Source organism: Lactuca virosa, chromosome 1, assembly GCF_052849685.1.
Source record: "Lactuca virosa cultivar CGN04683 chromosome 1, Lactuca_virosa_CGN04683_v6, whole genome shotgun sequence".
Lineage (NCBI taxonomy): Eukaryota > Viridiplantae > Streptophyta > Magnoliopsida > Asterales > Asteraceae > Lactuca > Lactuca virosa.
The window spans coordinates 143035233-143048321 of record NC_136426.1 but is presented as its reverse complement, the minus strand read 5'-3'; the positions used below and the strand labels follow the sequence as shown (position 1 = coordinate 143048321).

General features: G+C 40.2%; 1 protein-coding gene across 1 annotated transcript; it reads right to left on the bottom strand.

Moving 5' to 3' along the window:
• Positions 1-1841: 1841 nt before the first annotated feature.
• LOC145121539 (uncharacterized) lies at positions 1842-2265 on the bottom strand. Its single transcript, XM_079057271.1, has 2 exons — positions 2211-2265; positions 1842-2140 (listed from the first exon to the last, which is right to left on the bottom strand). Exons 1-2 carry the CDS (start codon positions 2263-2265, stop codon positions 1842-1844), a joined length of 354 nt encoding a protein of 117 aa, XP_078913397.1.
• Between the last annotated feature and the right edge of the window lie 10824 nt (positions 2266-13089).

The following is a 13089-nucleotide window of genomic DNA, read 5'->3' as shown; positions in this document are numbered from 1 at the left end:
TGCCTTTCCTCCAAGTCAGGCACCGCTCAACAAACCAACTTATTTCCTTTTTCATACAGGGATAGAGAACTTTGACTTATATGCTTCCTCCAGAACTATCTGCCTCACTCCACCAGTTGTCGGAACCCATACTCTACCACACTGAGTAAACAACCCCCTACTGTCTCTGGCAAATAACAAAATCTACCCTCTCATTCGCTCAGCCTTCCAATTCTCCATTTCAATCCCTCCACCCGAGCCTTTTTGATCAAATCCAACAAAGACGAAGTAACAACCATCCTCAAACAAATATCCCTGATAGGAGAACTTACGGCCTTACGGCTCAAAGCGTCGACCACCATATTGGCCTTCCCGGGGTGGTATAGGATCTCGCAATCATAATCCTTCACCACATCCAACCATCTCCGCTGCCGCATATTCAAATTCGGCTGATCCATCTAGTACCTCAAACTCTTGTGGTCAGTGTAAATAGTACACCAAACCCCATATAGATAGTGCCTCCAAATCTTGAGGGGAAAAACCACAGCCCCTAACTCCAAATCATGTGTATGATAATTCGCCTCATGAGGCTTCAGTTGCCTCGAAGAGTAAGAAATCACATGACCCCTCTGCATAAGGAAAACTCCCAAAATTAAAATAAAGGCACAACAATAAACCACAAAATCATCCAAACCCTTGGGAAGCGCAAGAACTGGGGCCTCACACAATCTCTGCTTCAGAGTCTCAAAAGCAAACTATTGATCAGGCCTCCACCGAAAAACCACATTCTTCTTCATCAAGCGGGTCAAAGGCAATGCAATCTTGGAGAAGTCCTGGATAAATATCCGATAATACCCTATGAGGACTAGGAAGCTCTGAATCTCATATGGGGTCATCGGGACTTCACATCGCATCAAGACCTTGATCTTGGCAGGGTCGACCAATATACCCCTGTGGTTGACGATATGCCCCAAGAACTGCACCTCTCACAACCAGAACTCATATTTGGAGAACTTGTCATAAAGCCTCTCGCTCCTAAGGTTCTCCAACACCTCATAAGATTGCTCCTCATGTTTCTCCTTGGTCTTGGAGTAGACTAGAATATCATCTATAAATACGATCACTGACCAATCCTGTATCGGCCTGTAAACCCGGTTTTTGAGATCCATGAACGTTGCTGGTGCATTGGTGAGCCCGAAAGGCATCACCAAGAACTCGTAATGACCATAGCGAGTCCTGAAGGCTGTCTTCTGCACATCATCATCTCTGACCCTCATCTAGTGGTAACCCGATCACAAATCAATCTTGGAAAACCAAGATGCACCCTGAAGCTGATCAAATAAATCATTAATCCTCCAAAGTGGGTAACGGTTCTTCACCGTTAACTTATTCAACTCCCGATAGTCAATGCACATCATGTGTTAACCATCCTTCTTCTTCACAAACAGGATTGGTGCTCCCCAAGGAGAGCCACTCGGCCGAATAAACCCCTTGTCTACCAGCTCCTTTAGCTATGTAGACAACTCCTACATCTCTGGTGGTGCCAAGCGATACGATGTCTTGGTTATCGGAGCCGCACCAGGAACCAAATCAATCTGAAACTCAACTTGCCTCTTGGGAGGCACTCTTGGAAAATCCTCAGGAAATAAATTGGGAAAATCCCGAACAATGGGCACCCCACTCAACTCTATCGTTCCCCCAACTCAAGTGTCTGCAACATAAGATAGGAACCCAGGACAACCCTGTTAAAGATATCTCATGTCCCTCACAGCCAAATAGAGAGTCGACCCATGCAAGGCTCCCTTACCAGGAATAACCAGTTCTCCCCCACTTGGGGTTCGAACTCTCACTAGTTGTCACTCTCAATCAATCATGGCCCCATTATGGCCCAACCAATGCATCCTGATGATAACCTTACACCCTCTCAACGGAATCGACACCAAATCAATAGAGGATCTCTCACTAAACAAATTCAGGACATACCTGCGATGAACCCTCAAAGCACTCACAGTACGGTCATCCGCAATCTTAACCTCCAATGGAAAATCCAGAGTCCCGGGAGCATCACAAAACTTCTTGCTAAGCGCAAGAGATATAAAGGATCGGGTAGCTCCCAAATCAAATAGAACATGAGCAGACATACCATTGAACAAAAAGGACCCTATTAAAGATCAAATATAATCATAAGCATAAATAAGGAAAGCAATAAAAGATAGAAATGAGTCACATACCCGTAACCACATCCGATGCTTCACGGTCCTCATCGGTGGTCAGCTGAAACGCCATGATCTTCACCACATGTGCCTCTGCCTTGCCTATGCGGTCATCAGTAATCCTCAAGGTGGCTGGGGCAGGCGCTCCCACTGCTCCTCTTACCAGGCTCGGACAATCAGCCTTTTTATGACTGTGTCACTATCAATTCAAGTATATACCAATTTTAGTTATGGGCTTAGACAGCTAATCCTAAAGTCTTACACTTGGATAAGTCTATAACTATAATTGTCAGTTTAACTTCTGAATAGATCAGCAAATTGTAGCTTCCAAAAGCCGTTGTCGAACTCTGACCCAGTCTGTTACGTGTCCTAAGATAAGTGATCGTATAATCCTCCATTCTACAAGATATCATTCGAACACGAGACATGGAGTAGAATCAATCTCATTGTCGAAGACTTTGTTTCCCGATTTCTGATTTGTGATGATATATGACTTCTAATTGAACAAATCAATTTAGTCCTGGTTGGGCCCACCAATATAAGTCAACACCAAATCACCGATGGGCTCAAAGATATTTCTTTTCCCATTAGGGAAAAAGGAACGAATAAATTTTAACTCAAATGCTTGCATCTTTTACTCATCAAATCATGCATGACAATATATTTATAACATCAAGTTACCGATGCGTTTACGCAATATCAATGTACAACCGACTTGTAAATTACAACTCATTTATCTCTGTTTCAACTTTCAAGATCATAAGATATTATCGTCTTAGAATTACTTGTGATAAATTCCGTGAAGTAATTATCTGAGCGTGGGTTTATCCACTACTCAAATCTTCATTTTCTAAGTACTCATGAACACTGTAGCAATCTTATTGCAATGTATAATCTCCATAGACAATCTACAAAGTGAAACACAATAATAAGCTAACTAACTATGGTCTCAAAACTTATTGAATATAAATAAAACTCTGATTATCTAATCACCATAGTAGTTAGGACTTTATTCATTGTATAATGTTTCGAGTAATCAACTAACCACTTAAATTAAATAACATCAGTCATGCCATGTTATAAATATGCTTACTATGTCTCTCTACGGTCCTTCCTTCGTCAACAGATCGATTGGACATTATTCCAAAGATGCTCATTTCATAATTCCAAATTCTTATCACTATCTAAAATGTATTGGAATTCCAACCTTACATGCATAGACCTTCTGTGATGTCGAGGCTTCAAAGTTATAGAGACTGAGCCAACTATATTATAGAATGTCCTATTAGAACTTTGTTACTAGAAACAATTCCATGATAATGAAGGTTCAAATTCAAGGTACATTCCTTAAACACTTCTCTTACATTAAAGTTTCCAACTCACATGTAGATTTAATAATCAACCCCCATTATGGAAAAATTTTCATATTCCCACATGACCATCAATTCTAATAAAGAATCATCTTAATCTAGAATCATGTCACTATGGTCCATCCAAATTAATACCATACTTCCAACTGTCCACAAGCATCCAATCTTCAGTAAACCTCAAAATGTTCTTGACAGTTGTTTAATAACTCTAGTCACACAAAAATTCTAATCCTTTTCCTCTTAATGCTGAATGCATTTGGAAAAATCAGAGTACCTAAATATTAGAACATATGTAATAGATCCTATATCTGAAGCATATGGGACTCGGTTCACTATATCTGATATCTGTTCAATCTCTTGCTATATTGGAATTTCCTATGTTGAACCATTTCAACATGATATCCACATATGTCTATGACTAAATTCTATTAAACTATACGATCTAAACCATTAGATTTGAAAAAAGTATGAGTGCCTCTCCCTAAAGTCTACTATAGCGAAACAATTCCCAAACTATGCAATTTGCAAATTGGAACATTGTTCCCTGTGAACTGTATAGTCAACATGCAATAGTAGCATAACAATTATGCTCCCACTAGCTTTGACATATACCCAGAAATCAACTGGAATTTTAGAAATCAATACTCTTGACTTTCTTACTGAAGTACAGATTTTTGTTATGCAATGCTTCGTTAAGTCTCTAACTAGACTTCTTAAGTTTATACACCTTCATTGGATAGCATATGTGTGTGTTTAAACCCTTTCAAAACTTGTAGATATATGTCATGAAAGTTCAAACAACTCCTTGTCATACCTCACAATTCGAAATATGAAAAGGGATGTCGTAATCATATTATGAATTTGAAAATGCAATTAACATAATCAATATCCATATTGATCTTTATCAGATCTTTAAATCTACTAGCGAAAGTGATTCCTCATAATAATTTTCATGAATTAGATCGAATCTTGACCACATAGATTTCAAGGTGCATACGTTCCCATCCATGTGTATTTATCATTTGCAACCTACAATCATAAGATAAGGTTTAGAACAAAACCAAATTCAAATTTAGCTTTCCTTCGTGGACGGAACTTCGCAATTCTAAATTTCGTGCCCTCTGGTGGGTCAAGGGCCTACCAATATTTCCATGTTGTTAGCAGCTCACCCATATTGATCAATCTACTTTCACTGACCAACGAGCTCTTGCTTTTGTAGTTAAATGAAAATATGGAACTCATAATAATCACCAACTCAACTGGAAGGTGCACAGAAATAAGGATGTCTCAGTAAAATACAACTGGTCATCAACCTCAAGTCGTGTGCTAGTGATAACTAATAGGTTTATTTTCGGTTGACTCTTTAAACTCTCAAGATCAATACGACTCCCACTGACTTCTTAACATATGGGTTTTCTCTCAAGGAACATTTCTTGACGAGCTAAAACAAATATTCAAAAGTTCGTGTGGGTTCCCCGACAAGAAAAGACTTCATAGAATAGGTCTTAGTTTATCCTTTCTTTCTTGATTAACTAAAACATCAAAATTTCAATTCTATATGTGCTAGACTAAGAAACATTTTAAATCCACATATTTCAAGGTGTTTTCAACCTTCTTAGTTTGAAGAAGTTTCAAGATACTATTTGTAGTTACTAAAGTATGAATCTAAAACTTGATTGGAACAAAGTATGATTAATCTATGATCGACCAATTTCCAGCAATGTTAGATTCCTCTTCTTAGTCATACAATTTCACTAAGATGTTCTTCAAGGATCAATTGTGGTATAGCTCCACAATCATTAAGATGAACATAAAACATGATACTAAAGTAATCTCCTTTCCTTTCAGATTGGAGAAACTTTTAACTTTCTGGCTAACAGATTCTTCTTATTTGTTCTGCTACTCTTAGAATTTTTGCATAGTATTACAATTATGCTTAATCTTATAAGCACAACCATGTTTACAGAAACATCAGTAAATCATCACGAATAGAGTTATCGTCCTTTGCGGTGGATCGGAAGAGTCCATATCAATATGTACTAGATCCATTAGTCCTTCATTTGACTCACATAAACATGTGATCAATGAATTAGTCATAATTTTCCAATGAACAACATTCTCATATACTATACAATACTGATGGGTTTTGAGCATAACAAACAATCCCTATGTATGCATGCAACCCTAATTTGTAGGATCTATGTTTTCACTATTGGCATTGAAAGTATTGAACACAAAAGAATAACCCTAGGAGACATCTACTATAATTGAAATTCACAATAAGAGAAAGTAGACTAACTTTTAATTGTTATATAGTAATAACAATCAATTCCTTGAAGTTGTTGAAGCTTGAGAACTAGTGTCACAAGTGTAACACCTCTAATGGCTCATAAACACACTTAGCAAGAGGATGTATGAAAGAGTAGGAGGAGGAAGCTTCAAGATTTCGGCTCTTCTTAGGGTTAGAATCATTGACCGAAATCCCTAAGGGGTATGCCCTTTATATAGTTGTTGGTAGCTTAGGGCCAAAGCTAGGTTTTTAAGGAGGAAACCCTTATTCCTTAGCTTAAGACCTAAGCAGCCCAAGAGCCCCATCCAAGGGGCCCTTGGACGAAATTTCAAGGGCTTCCCCAGAAGATTTCGCCCAACCCATCTAGGAAGGTTCTAGAGCCCAATTCTACAACTATCAATGAATTTCCAAACAGGCCCTATACTTTTAATTAATTCCTTTAAACCCAAAATTAATTCCAAATTAATTTCTGATTAAATATTAATTCAATAATATGATTTCTAATTAATATATTATTTCCATAATACATTAATAAATCATTTATTTCAATTTATTAATTAAATAATAAATTATTCCTCTTTCTCAGTAAATCATCCTATCTAGTTGCTAGTATGAAGGCAACCCAAAAGGATTGTGCTACTATCAATTCAAGTACATATAATTATAGTTATGAGCTTAGACACCTAATCCAACATTCTTCCACTTGGATATGTCTAATAACTATAATTGCAAGTATAACTTCAAAACTGACTGGAAAATTGTAGCTCTCAAAGCCTCTGTCGAACTCTAACCTAGTCAGTAACGTGTCCTAAGATAAGTTATCATATAATCCTCCATTTTGTATTATCATGTGGAAAAATGACATGGAGCAGAATAATTCTCATTTTCTAACAGTTTGTTTCCCGATTTCTGATTTGCAACGACAAAGAACTACACTTGAACACATCAATTAAGTACTGATCGGCCCCGACACATAAGTCAACACTAAATCATCGAGGGGCCAAAGATATCGCTTTTCCTGTTAGGACAAAAGTAATAGATAAACTTTGACTTATATGCTTGCATTATTTACTCATCAAAATCATGCACAACAATACGTTTTATAACATCAAGTTATTGATGCATTAACGCATTATCAGTGCACAACCAATTCATAAACAACAACTCATATATCCCCGTTTAAAGATTATACAATATTATCGTCTCAAAATTACGTGTGATAAGTTCCATGAAGTAATTCACTGAGCGTGGGTTAATCCAATACTTAAATCCCCATTTCAAGAGTACTTATGAATGTTGCAGCAAACCATTTCTATGTCTAATCCCTTAAACAATCTACAACCCAATTCATGACAAACTTAATTTATCACTTACTCCCAAAGTATGATCGACTGTGGATATTTGAATAATCTATATATTCAGGAAGTAAAACATGGAAAAATGAAACATAATGATAAAGAATTAACAAAAGATAGTAAACGATACTCATAAATAAATCTCCATTATTTAATCATCAAATGTCAATTACTTTTATTTGTTACAAGTTTCTAAATATCTATCTAATAACTAAAGCTAATATCATCCTTCAGACCAATGCTCCTTGCATGCTGAACGTGCTTAACCCTACTCAGACCCTTTGTGAGGGGATCAGCAGGATTCTCTTCAAATGATACCCTCTTTACGATGAGGTGTCCTTCTTCTACTCGATGTCTGATAAAGTGGTATTTTCTGTCGATATGTCTAGATCTACCATGATCTCTTGGTTCCTTTGTCAAGGCAACCGCTCCTTCATTATCGCAGAAAATCTCCATTGTCTCCTTTATGGCTAGCACAAACCCAAGGTCTCCAATGAAGTTCTTCAACCATATAGCCTCCTTTGATGCTTCGCTTGCTGCAATGTACTCTGATTCACGGGTAGAATCAGCCATTGTCTCCTGTTTGGAACTTTTTCAAGTTACCGCTCCTCCATTAAGGGTAAACACCCAGCTAGACTGAGAAGAGAAGTTGTCTCTGTCTATCTGAAAGTTGGCGTCACTATACCCAGTAACTCTTAATCCATCATTTCCACCAAGCACAAGGACCCCATCCTTATTTCTTCGTATATACTTAAGAATGTTCTTGACCGCTACCCAATGAGCTTTACCTGGATTTCCCTGATATCAACTAACCATGCTCAAAGCAAAAGCCAGGTCAGGGCGAGTACATGTCATAACATACATGATCGATCCAACAGCGGAAGCATGTGGAACTCGACTCATTTCTGCTGTCTCTGCATCAGTACTCGGACTTTGAGTCTTACTTAGTTTGGTATTACTTTGGATAGGCAACTCTCCTTTGTGGGAATTTTCCATGCTAAAATGCTTTAGCACCTTATCAAAATATGTACTTTGACTAAGTCCAAGTAGTCTTTTACTCCTATTTCTCAAAATCCTTATTCCCAGAATATATGCAGCCTCTCCCATATCCTTCATAGTGAAACACTTTCCAAGCCAAGACTTAACCTCTTACAAAGTTGGAATGTTGTTTCCTATGAGTAGTATGTCATCAACATACAATACCAGGAAGGTGACTATACTCCAACTAGCTTTGATATAAACACAAGATTCATCTGCGAGAAGCTTGTTTCAATCCATAGATTGATTTCTCAAGCTTACACACTCTATTGGGCTATTTAGCATCCACAAAACCCTCTGGCTGACTCATGTAAACATCCTCGACCAACTTCCCATTAAGGAAAGTGGTTTTGACATCCATCTGCAAAATTTCATAGTCATGAAACGCAGCTATGGCTAACATTACCCTAATAGATTTAATCTTAGCTATTGGTGAGAAGGTCTCATCATAGTCAATCCCTGGGGTTTGAGTAAAGCCCTTTGCAACCAGTCGAGCCTTGAAAGTGTGTACCTTTCCATCCATGTCGCTCTTCTTCTTGAATATCCATTTGCACCCAACTATCTTGAGACCTGGTGCATTGTTAACCAAATTCCAAACTTGGTTGACATACATGGACTTGATCTCGTTGTCCATTGCCTCCTTCCACTTGGCAGATTCAGGGCCTGCCATTGCTTCCTTGTAATTAGCAGGTTCATCCAAATTTACCAGTATGCTATCACTAATAAACGTATCACCTTCTGTAGTTATATGGAAGCCATACAACGCAAGCGGAATGCTAACTCTACTAGAACGCGTAAGAGGCAATGACTCGTCAACTGGTTCAACAGGAATTTCTTCCTCAGGTTGAGTGCCAGTATTAGAGGTTCCTTCATTGTTTGACTCTTGAATTTCTTCAAGATCAATTGTACTCCCACTATCCTCTTTACATATCAGCTCTCTCTTGAGAAAGACTCCCCTTCGTGCTACGAATACCACGTTTTCACTAGGTCTGTAGAACAGGTATCCAAAGGACTTTTGTGGGTAGCCGATGAAAATACGTCTCTCACTTTGAGGTTCAAGCTTGTCGTGAGTCTCTCATCTATCGAAATCTTCACAACCCCAAACCTTGATATGTGCCAACGAGGGAACCTTCCATGTCCACATCTCGTGAGGTGTTTTGGCAACCTTCTTTTTTGGGACAAGATTAAGAATGTGGGCGGAGGTCTCTAAGGCATACTCCCAAAATGAGATTGGAAGTGAAGCTCAAATCATCATGGAACGAACCATGTCCAACAAAGTTTGATTACGCCTCTCAGCCACATCATTAAGTTGTGGTGTCCTAGGAGGTGTTAATTGTGAAACAATTCCACATTGCTTGAGGTAATCATCGAACTCGATACTAAGATACTCACCACCTCTATCAGATATGAGCATCTTTATCTTCCTGTCCAATTGATTCTTGACTTCTTGTTCAAACTCTTTGAACTTTTCAAAGGTTTCTGACTTATGCTTGATTAAGTAGATATAGCCATATCTGCTATAATCATCAGTAAAAGTCACATAGAATCGATTTGCATCCTTGTGGTGGATCTGAAGCGCCCGCACACATTTGTGTGTATGAGATCCAACAATCCTTCTCCTCTTTTACAAGAACTAGTGAAAGGTGATTTGGTCATCTTTCCAAGCAAACAAGACTCGCATGTATCATCTGATGTAACATCCATAAAATTCAAGCAAATTTAACACTTTTTCAAGCATTCAAAAACCATTAATTATTACAAAATGTTTTCAAAATAGTTTCATATCAGAGTATCCCAAAAATCAAAATCATACAAGTGTAAGGAGGTGCACGATCACGCCTTCACCTTCCCGCGATCATCTGAAGTACCTGAAACAAAATCCAAAACTGTAAGCCCGAAGCTTAGTGAGTTTCTCCAAAATACCAACGCCGTATAACATAACCATATCATAGCAAATAAACAACATGCATACTGAGCCATCAGCCTGACTGGACCGCCACGCAGGGCCATCAGCCTATCTGGACCGCTCTCCGAGCCATCGGCACGTCTGGACCGCCTCGCGGGCCTTCAGCCTATCCAGACTGCTCGTCGGGCATCCGGTCTGACTAGTACGCCCTTACCGGGTCTCCAGTCTATCCGGTTCGCCGTGGGTTTGTTGGCCTTCAGCACAAAGTAAGCCCGCCTCAACCCATCCCCAATCACCCAATCAACACATAAATATCAAATGCTAGCATATACAAACCGTCAGACCGATCTAACAAACCACTAATCATGTCATCGTCATATATACCAGGATACCGACCTAACAGGTCACTAATATAGCATCATCCTATATACCAGGATACCGACCTAACAGATCACTAAGCATATCATCATGCAATAAACCCGTATACAAATCCGAAAAGAAGGGCCGGCATTGGTGCCTTTGACCCTGTTAGTATAGTGAGGACAACTCACCTCACAATGTCAAACTGTAGTGATAAGATCAAACTCCCGAACCACAGCCATGAACTCCACCACCTATAATCACCATAGGACCAAGTCCACAAAAATCCCAAATTACCAAAATACCCTCAGAAGTCCAAATGGTCAACCCTTGGTCAAAGTCAAAGTCAACGATCAAGGTCAATGGTTAACTTTTCTCATTATTTCATCCTCATGTCATGAACTTCCCTGGCTCATGTCGTGAGAGTCAAATCGTCTTGGGTCAACACAGCGAGTGAACTCAGCTCACTCATCTCAGGGTTTCAGATCGGGGAAAACGACGTGCTCACATCGTGAGACCATACTTCTCACGTCGTGAGAACTGTTCTTTGAGCATTAAGCTCTTAATCCTTTTTAAGTGTGTTTGGGACTTTCCAGGATACCATATCCAGCCTAAAGGGCCATAAAAATCATATCTTTTCAGTCATGCATGTCCCATGCATGACTTAAACACTCGTTAGGTCAAAAGATGGGTATACACATCAAGATCCAAACTTAGAGTCCAAAACTTGCACCAAAATCTAGATCCAAGGGTTCTAACACAGCAAATGGCTTAATGGTCCATAAAGTTGCTAACTTTATGAACCTCATGCATGATTCTTCAAGATCCCATGCAAAGAAGGTAACCATAACCTAGATCTAGCGAGATTAGAAGAGAAAGGTGGGGTCTTTGAGACTTTCAGAGGCTTATGAGCTCAGAAGTGCCACTAGAAGGAGCTTATCTCGTCCAGAGGAACCTCCACAAGAGCTTCTTCATCTTCTTCTTCAAGGAAATCAACCACTATAACACACCAATACCACCAACAATGGCTCAAGAGCTTAAGAAGGCCGAATCTAGGGTTTTCAGTGACTTGGGAGTGAAAGAGGCCGAGGATGGACGACCCTAGCCTCCTCATTCTATTTTATACCCGATTTTTAGGGTTTAGGACCATCAGGCATGACTCACGTCGTGGGGTCTTATGCCTCAGATCGTGAGGTCTGAGAACACGAGTCAAACAGTCAAGGGTCCTACTCACGACATGACCACTATGGTTCACGGTGTGAGCCTCTTCCAATTGAAATTTAAAATTAAGTTAATATTTTAATACCTCAGAACTCGGATGTTAGAACTCTCCCCCACTTAAATTAGGCTTCGTCCTTGAAGTCTGTTGTAGTGAACAAATCCGGATAATGTTCCTGCATCTCGGCCTCAGGCTCCCAAGTCCACTCGGATCCTTTCCGATGCCGCCACTGTACCTTTACCAAAGGTATCTCCTTTTTGCGCAGAACCTTTATCTTCCTTTCCAATATAGCCACCGACTGTGCCACATAATCCAGGTGTTCGTCACCCTGAATGTCATCTAACGACACTACTGCATCCTCATCCAATATGCACTTCCACAACTTGGAAACGTGGAAAGTGCTATGCATCTGACGGAGCTCCTCCGGAAGATCCAGTCTGTACGCCACCTTGCCAACCCTGACAATAACCCTGAATGGCCCAATGTATCGGGGACCCAACTTCCCCCTCTTCCTAAAGTGAATCATACCTTTCCAGGGTGAGACCTTCAGTAGCATCATGTCACCAACCTGAAACTCCAACTCAGATCGGCGCTGGTCGGCGTAACTCTTCTACCGACTATGAGTAGTCTGCAGTCGCTGCCTGATCTATTGAATCCTCTCGGTAGTCTTCAGAACTACCTTTGTCCATCCCATCACTCTGTGGACAACCTCACCCCAACAGACCGGGGTGCAACATCTCCGTCCATGCAACAGCTCTTAAGGTGGAGCACCAATGCTGGAGTGAAAGCTATTGTTGTAGGAGAACTCTGCAAGGGGTAGGTAGGAGTCCCAACTCCCACCGAAGTCAATAACACAGACTCTCAGCATATCCTCTAGGGTCCGTATAGTCCGCTCACTCTGACCGTCTTTGTGCGGATGATAAGTTGTGCTTAAATGAGTCGCATGCCCAGTTCCTCATGGAACTTCTACCAGAAACAAGACGTGAACCGAACATCATGGTCTGATACGATAGAGTCTGAAACTCCATGGCGAGCAACGATCTCGCGGATATACACGTCGGCCAGCTTCTCTGCCGATAAGCTCTCCCGGATGGGCAGAAAATGGGCATTCTTGGTCAATCGATCCACGACGACCCATATAGATCCATATCCCTTCGTCTTCCTCGACAAATTGGTGATAAAATCCATCGTGATCTACTCCCATTTCCACATGGGAATCTCCAGAGGTTGCAGCTTGCCATGCGGCCTTTGGTGCTCGGCTTTGACCATCCTGTAGGTCAAGCACCTCTCGACATACCAAGCAATCTCTCTATTCATGCACGGCCACCAGTAGCTCAAACTCGGATCCCGGTACATCTT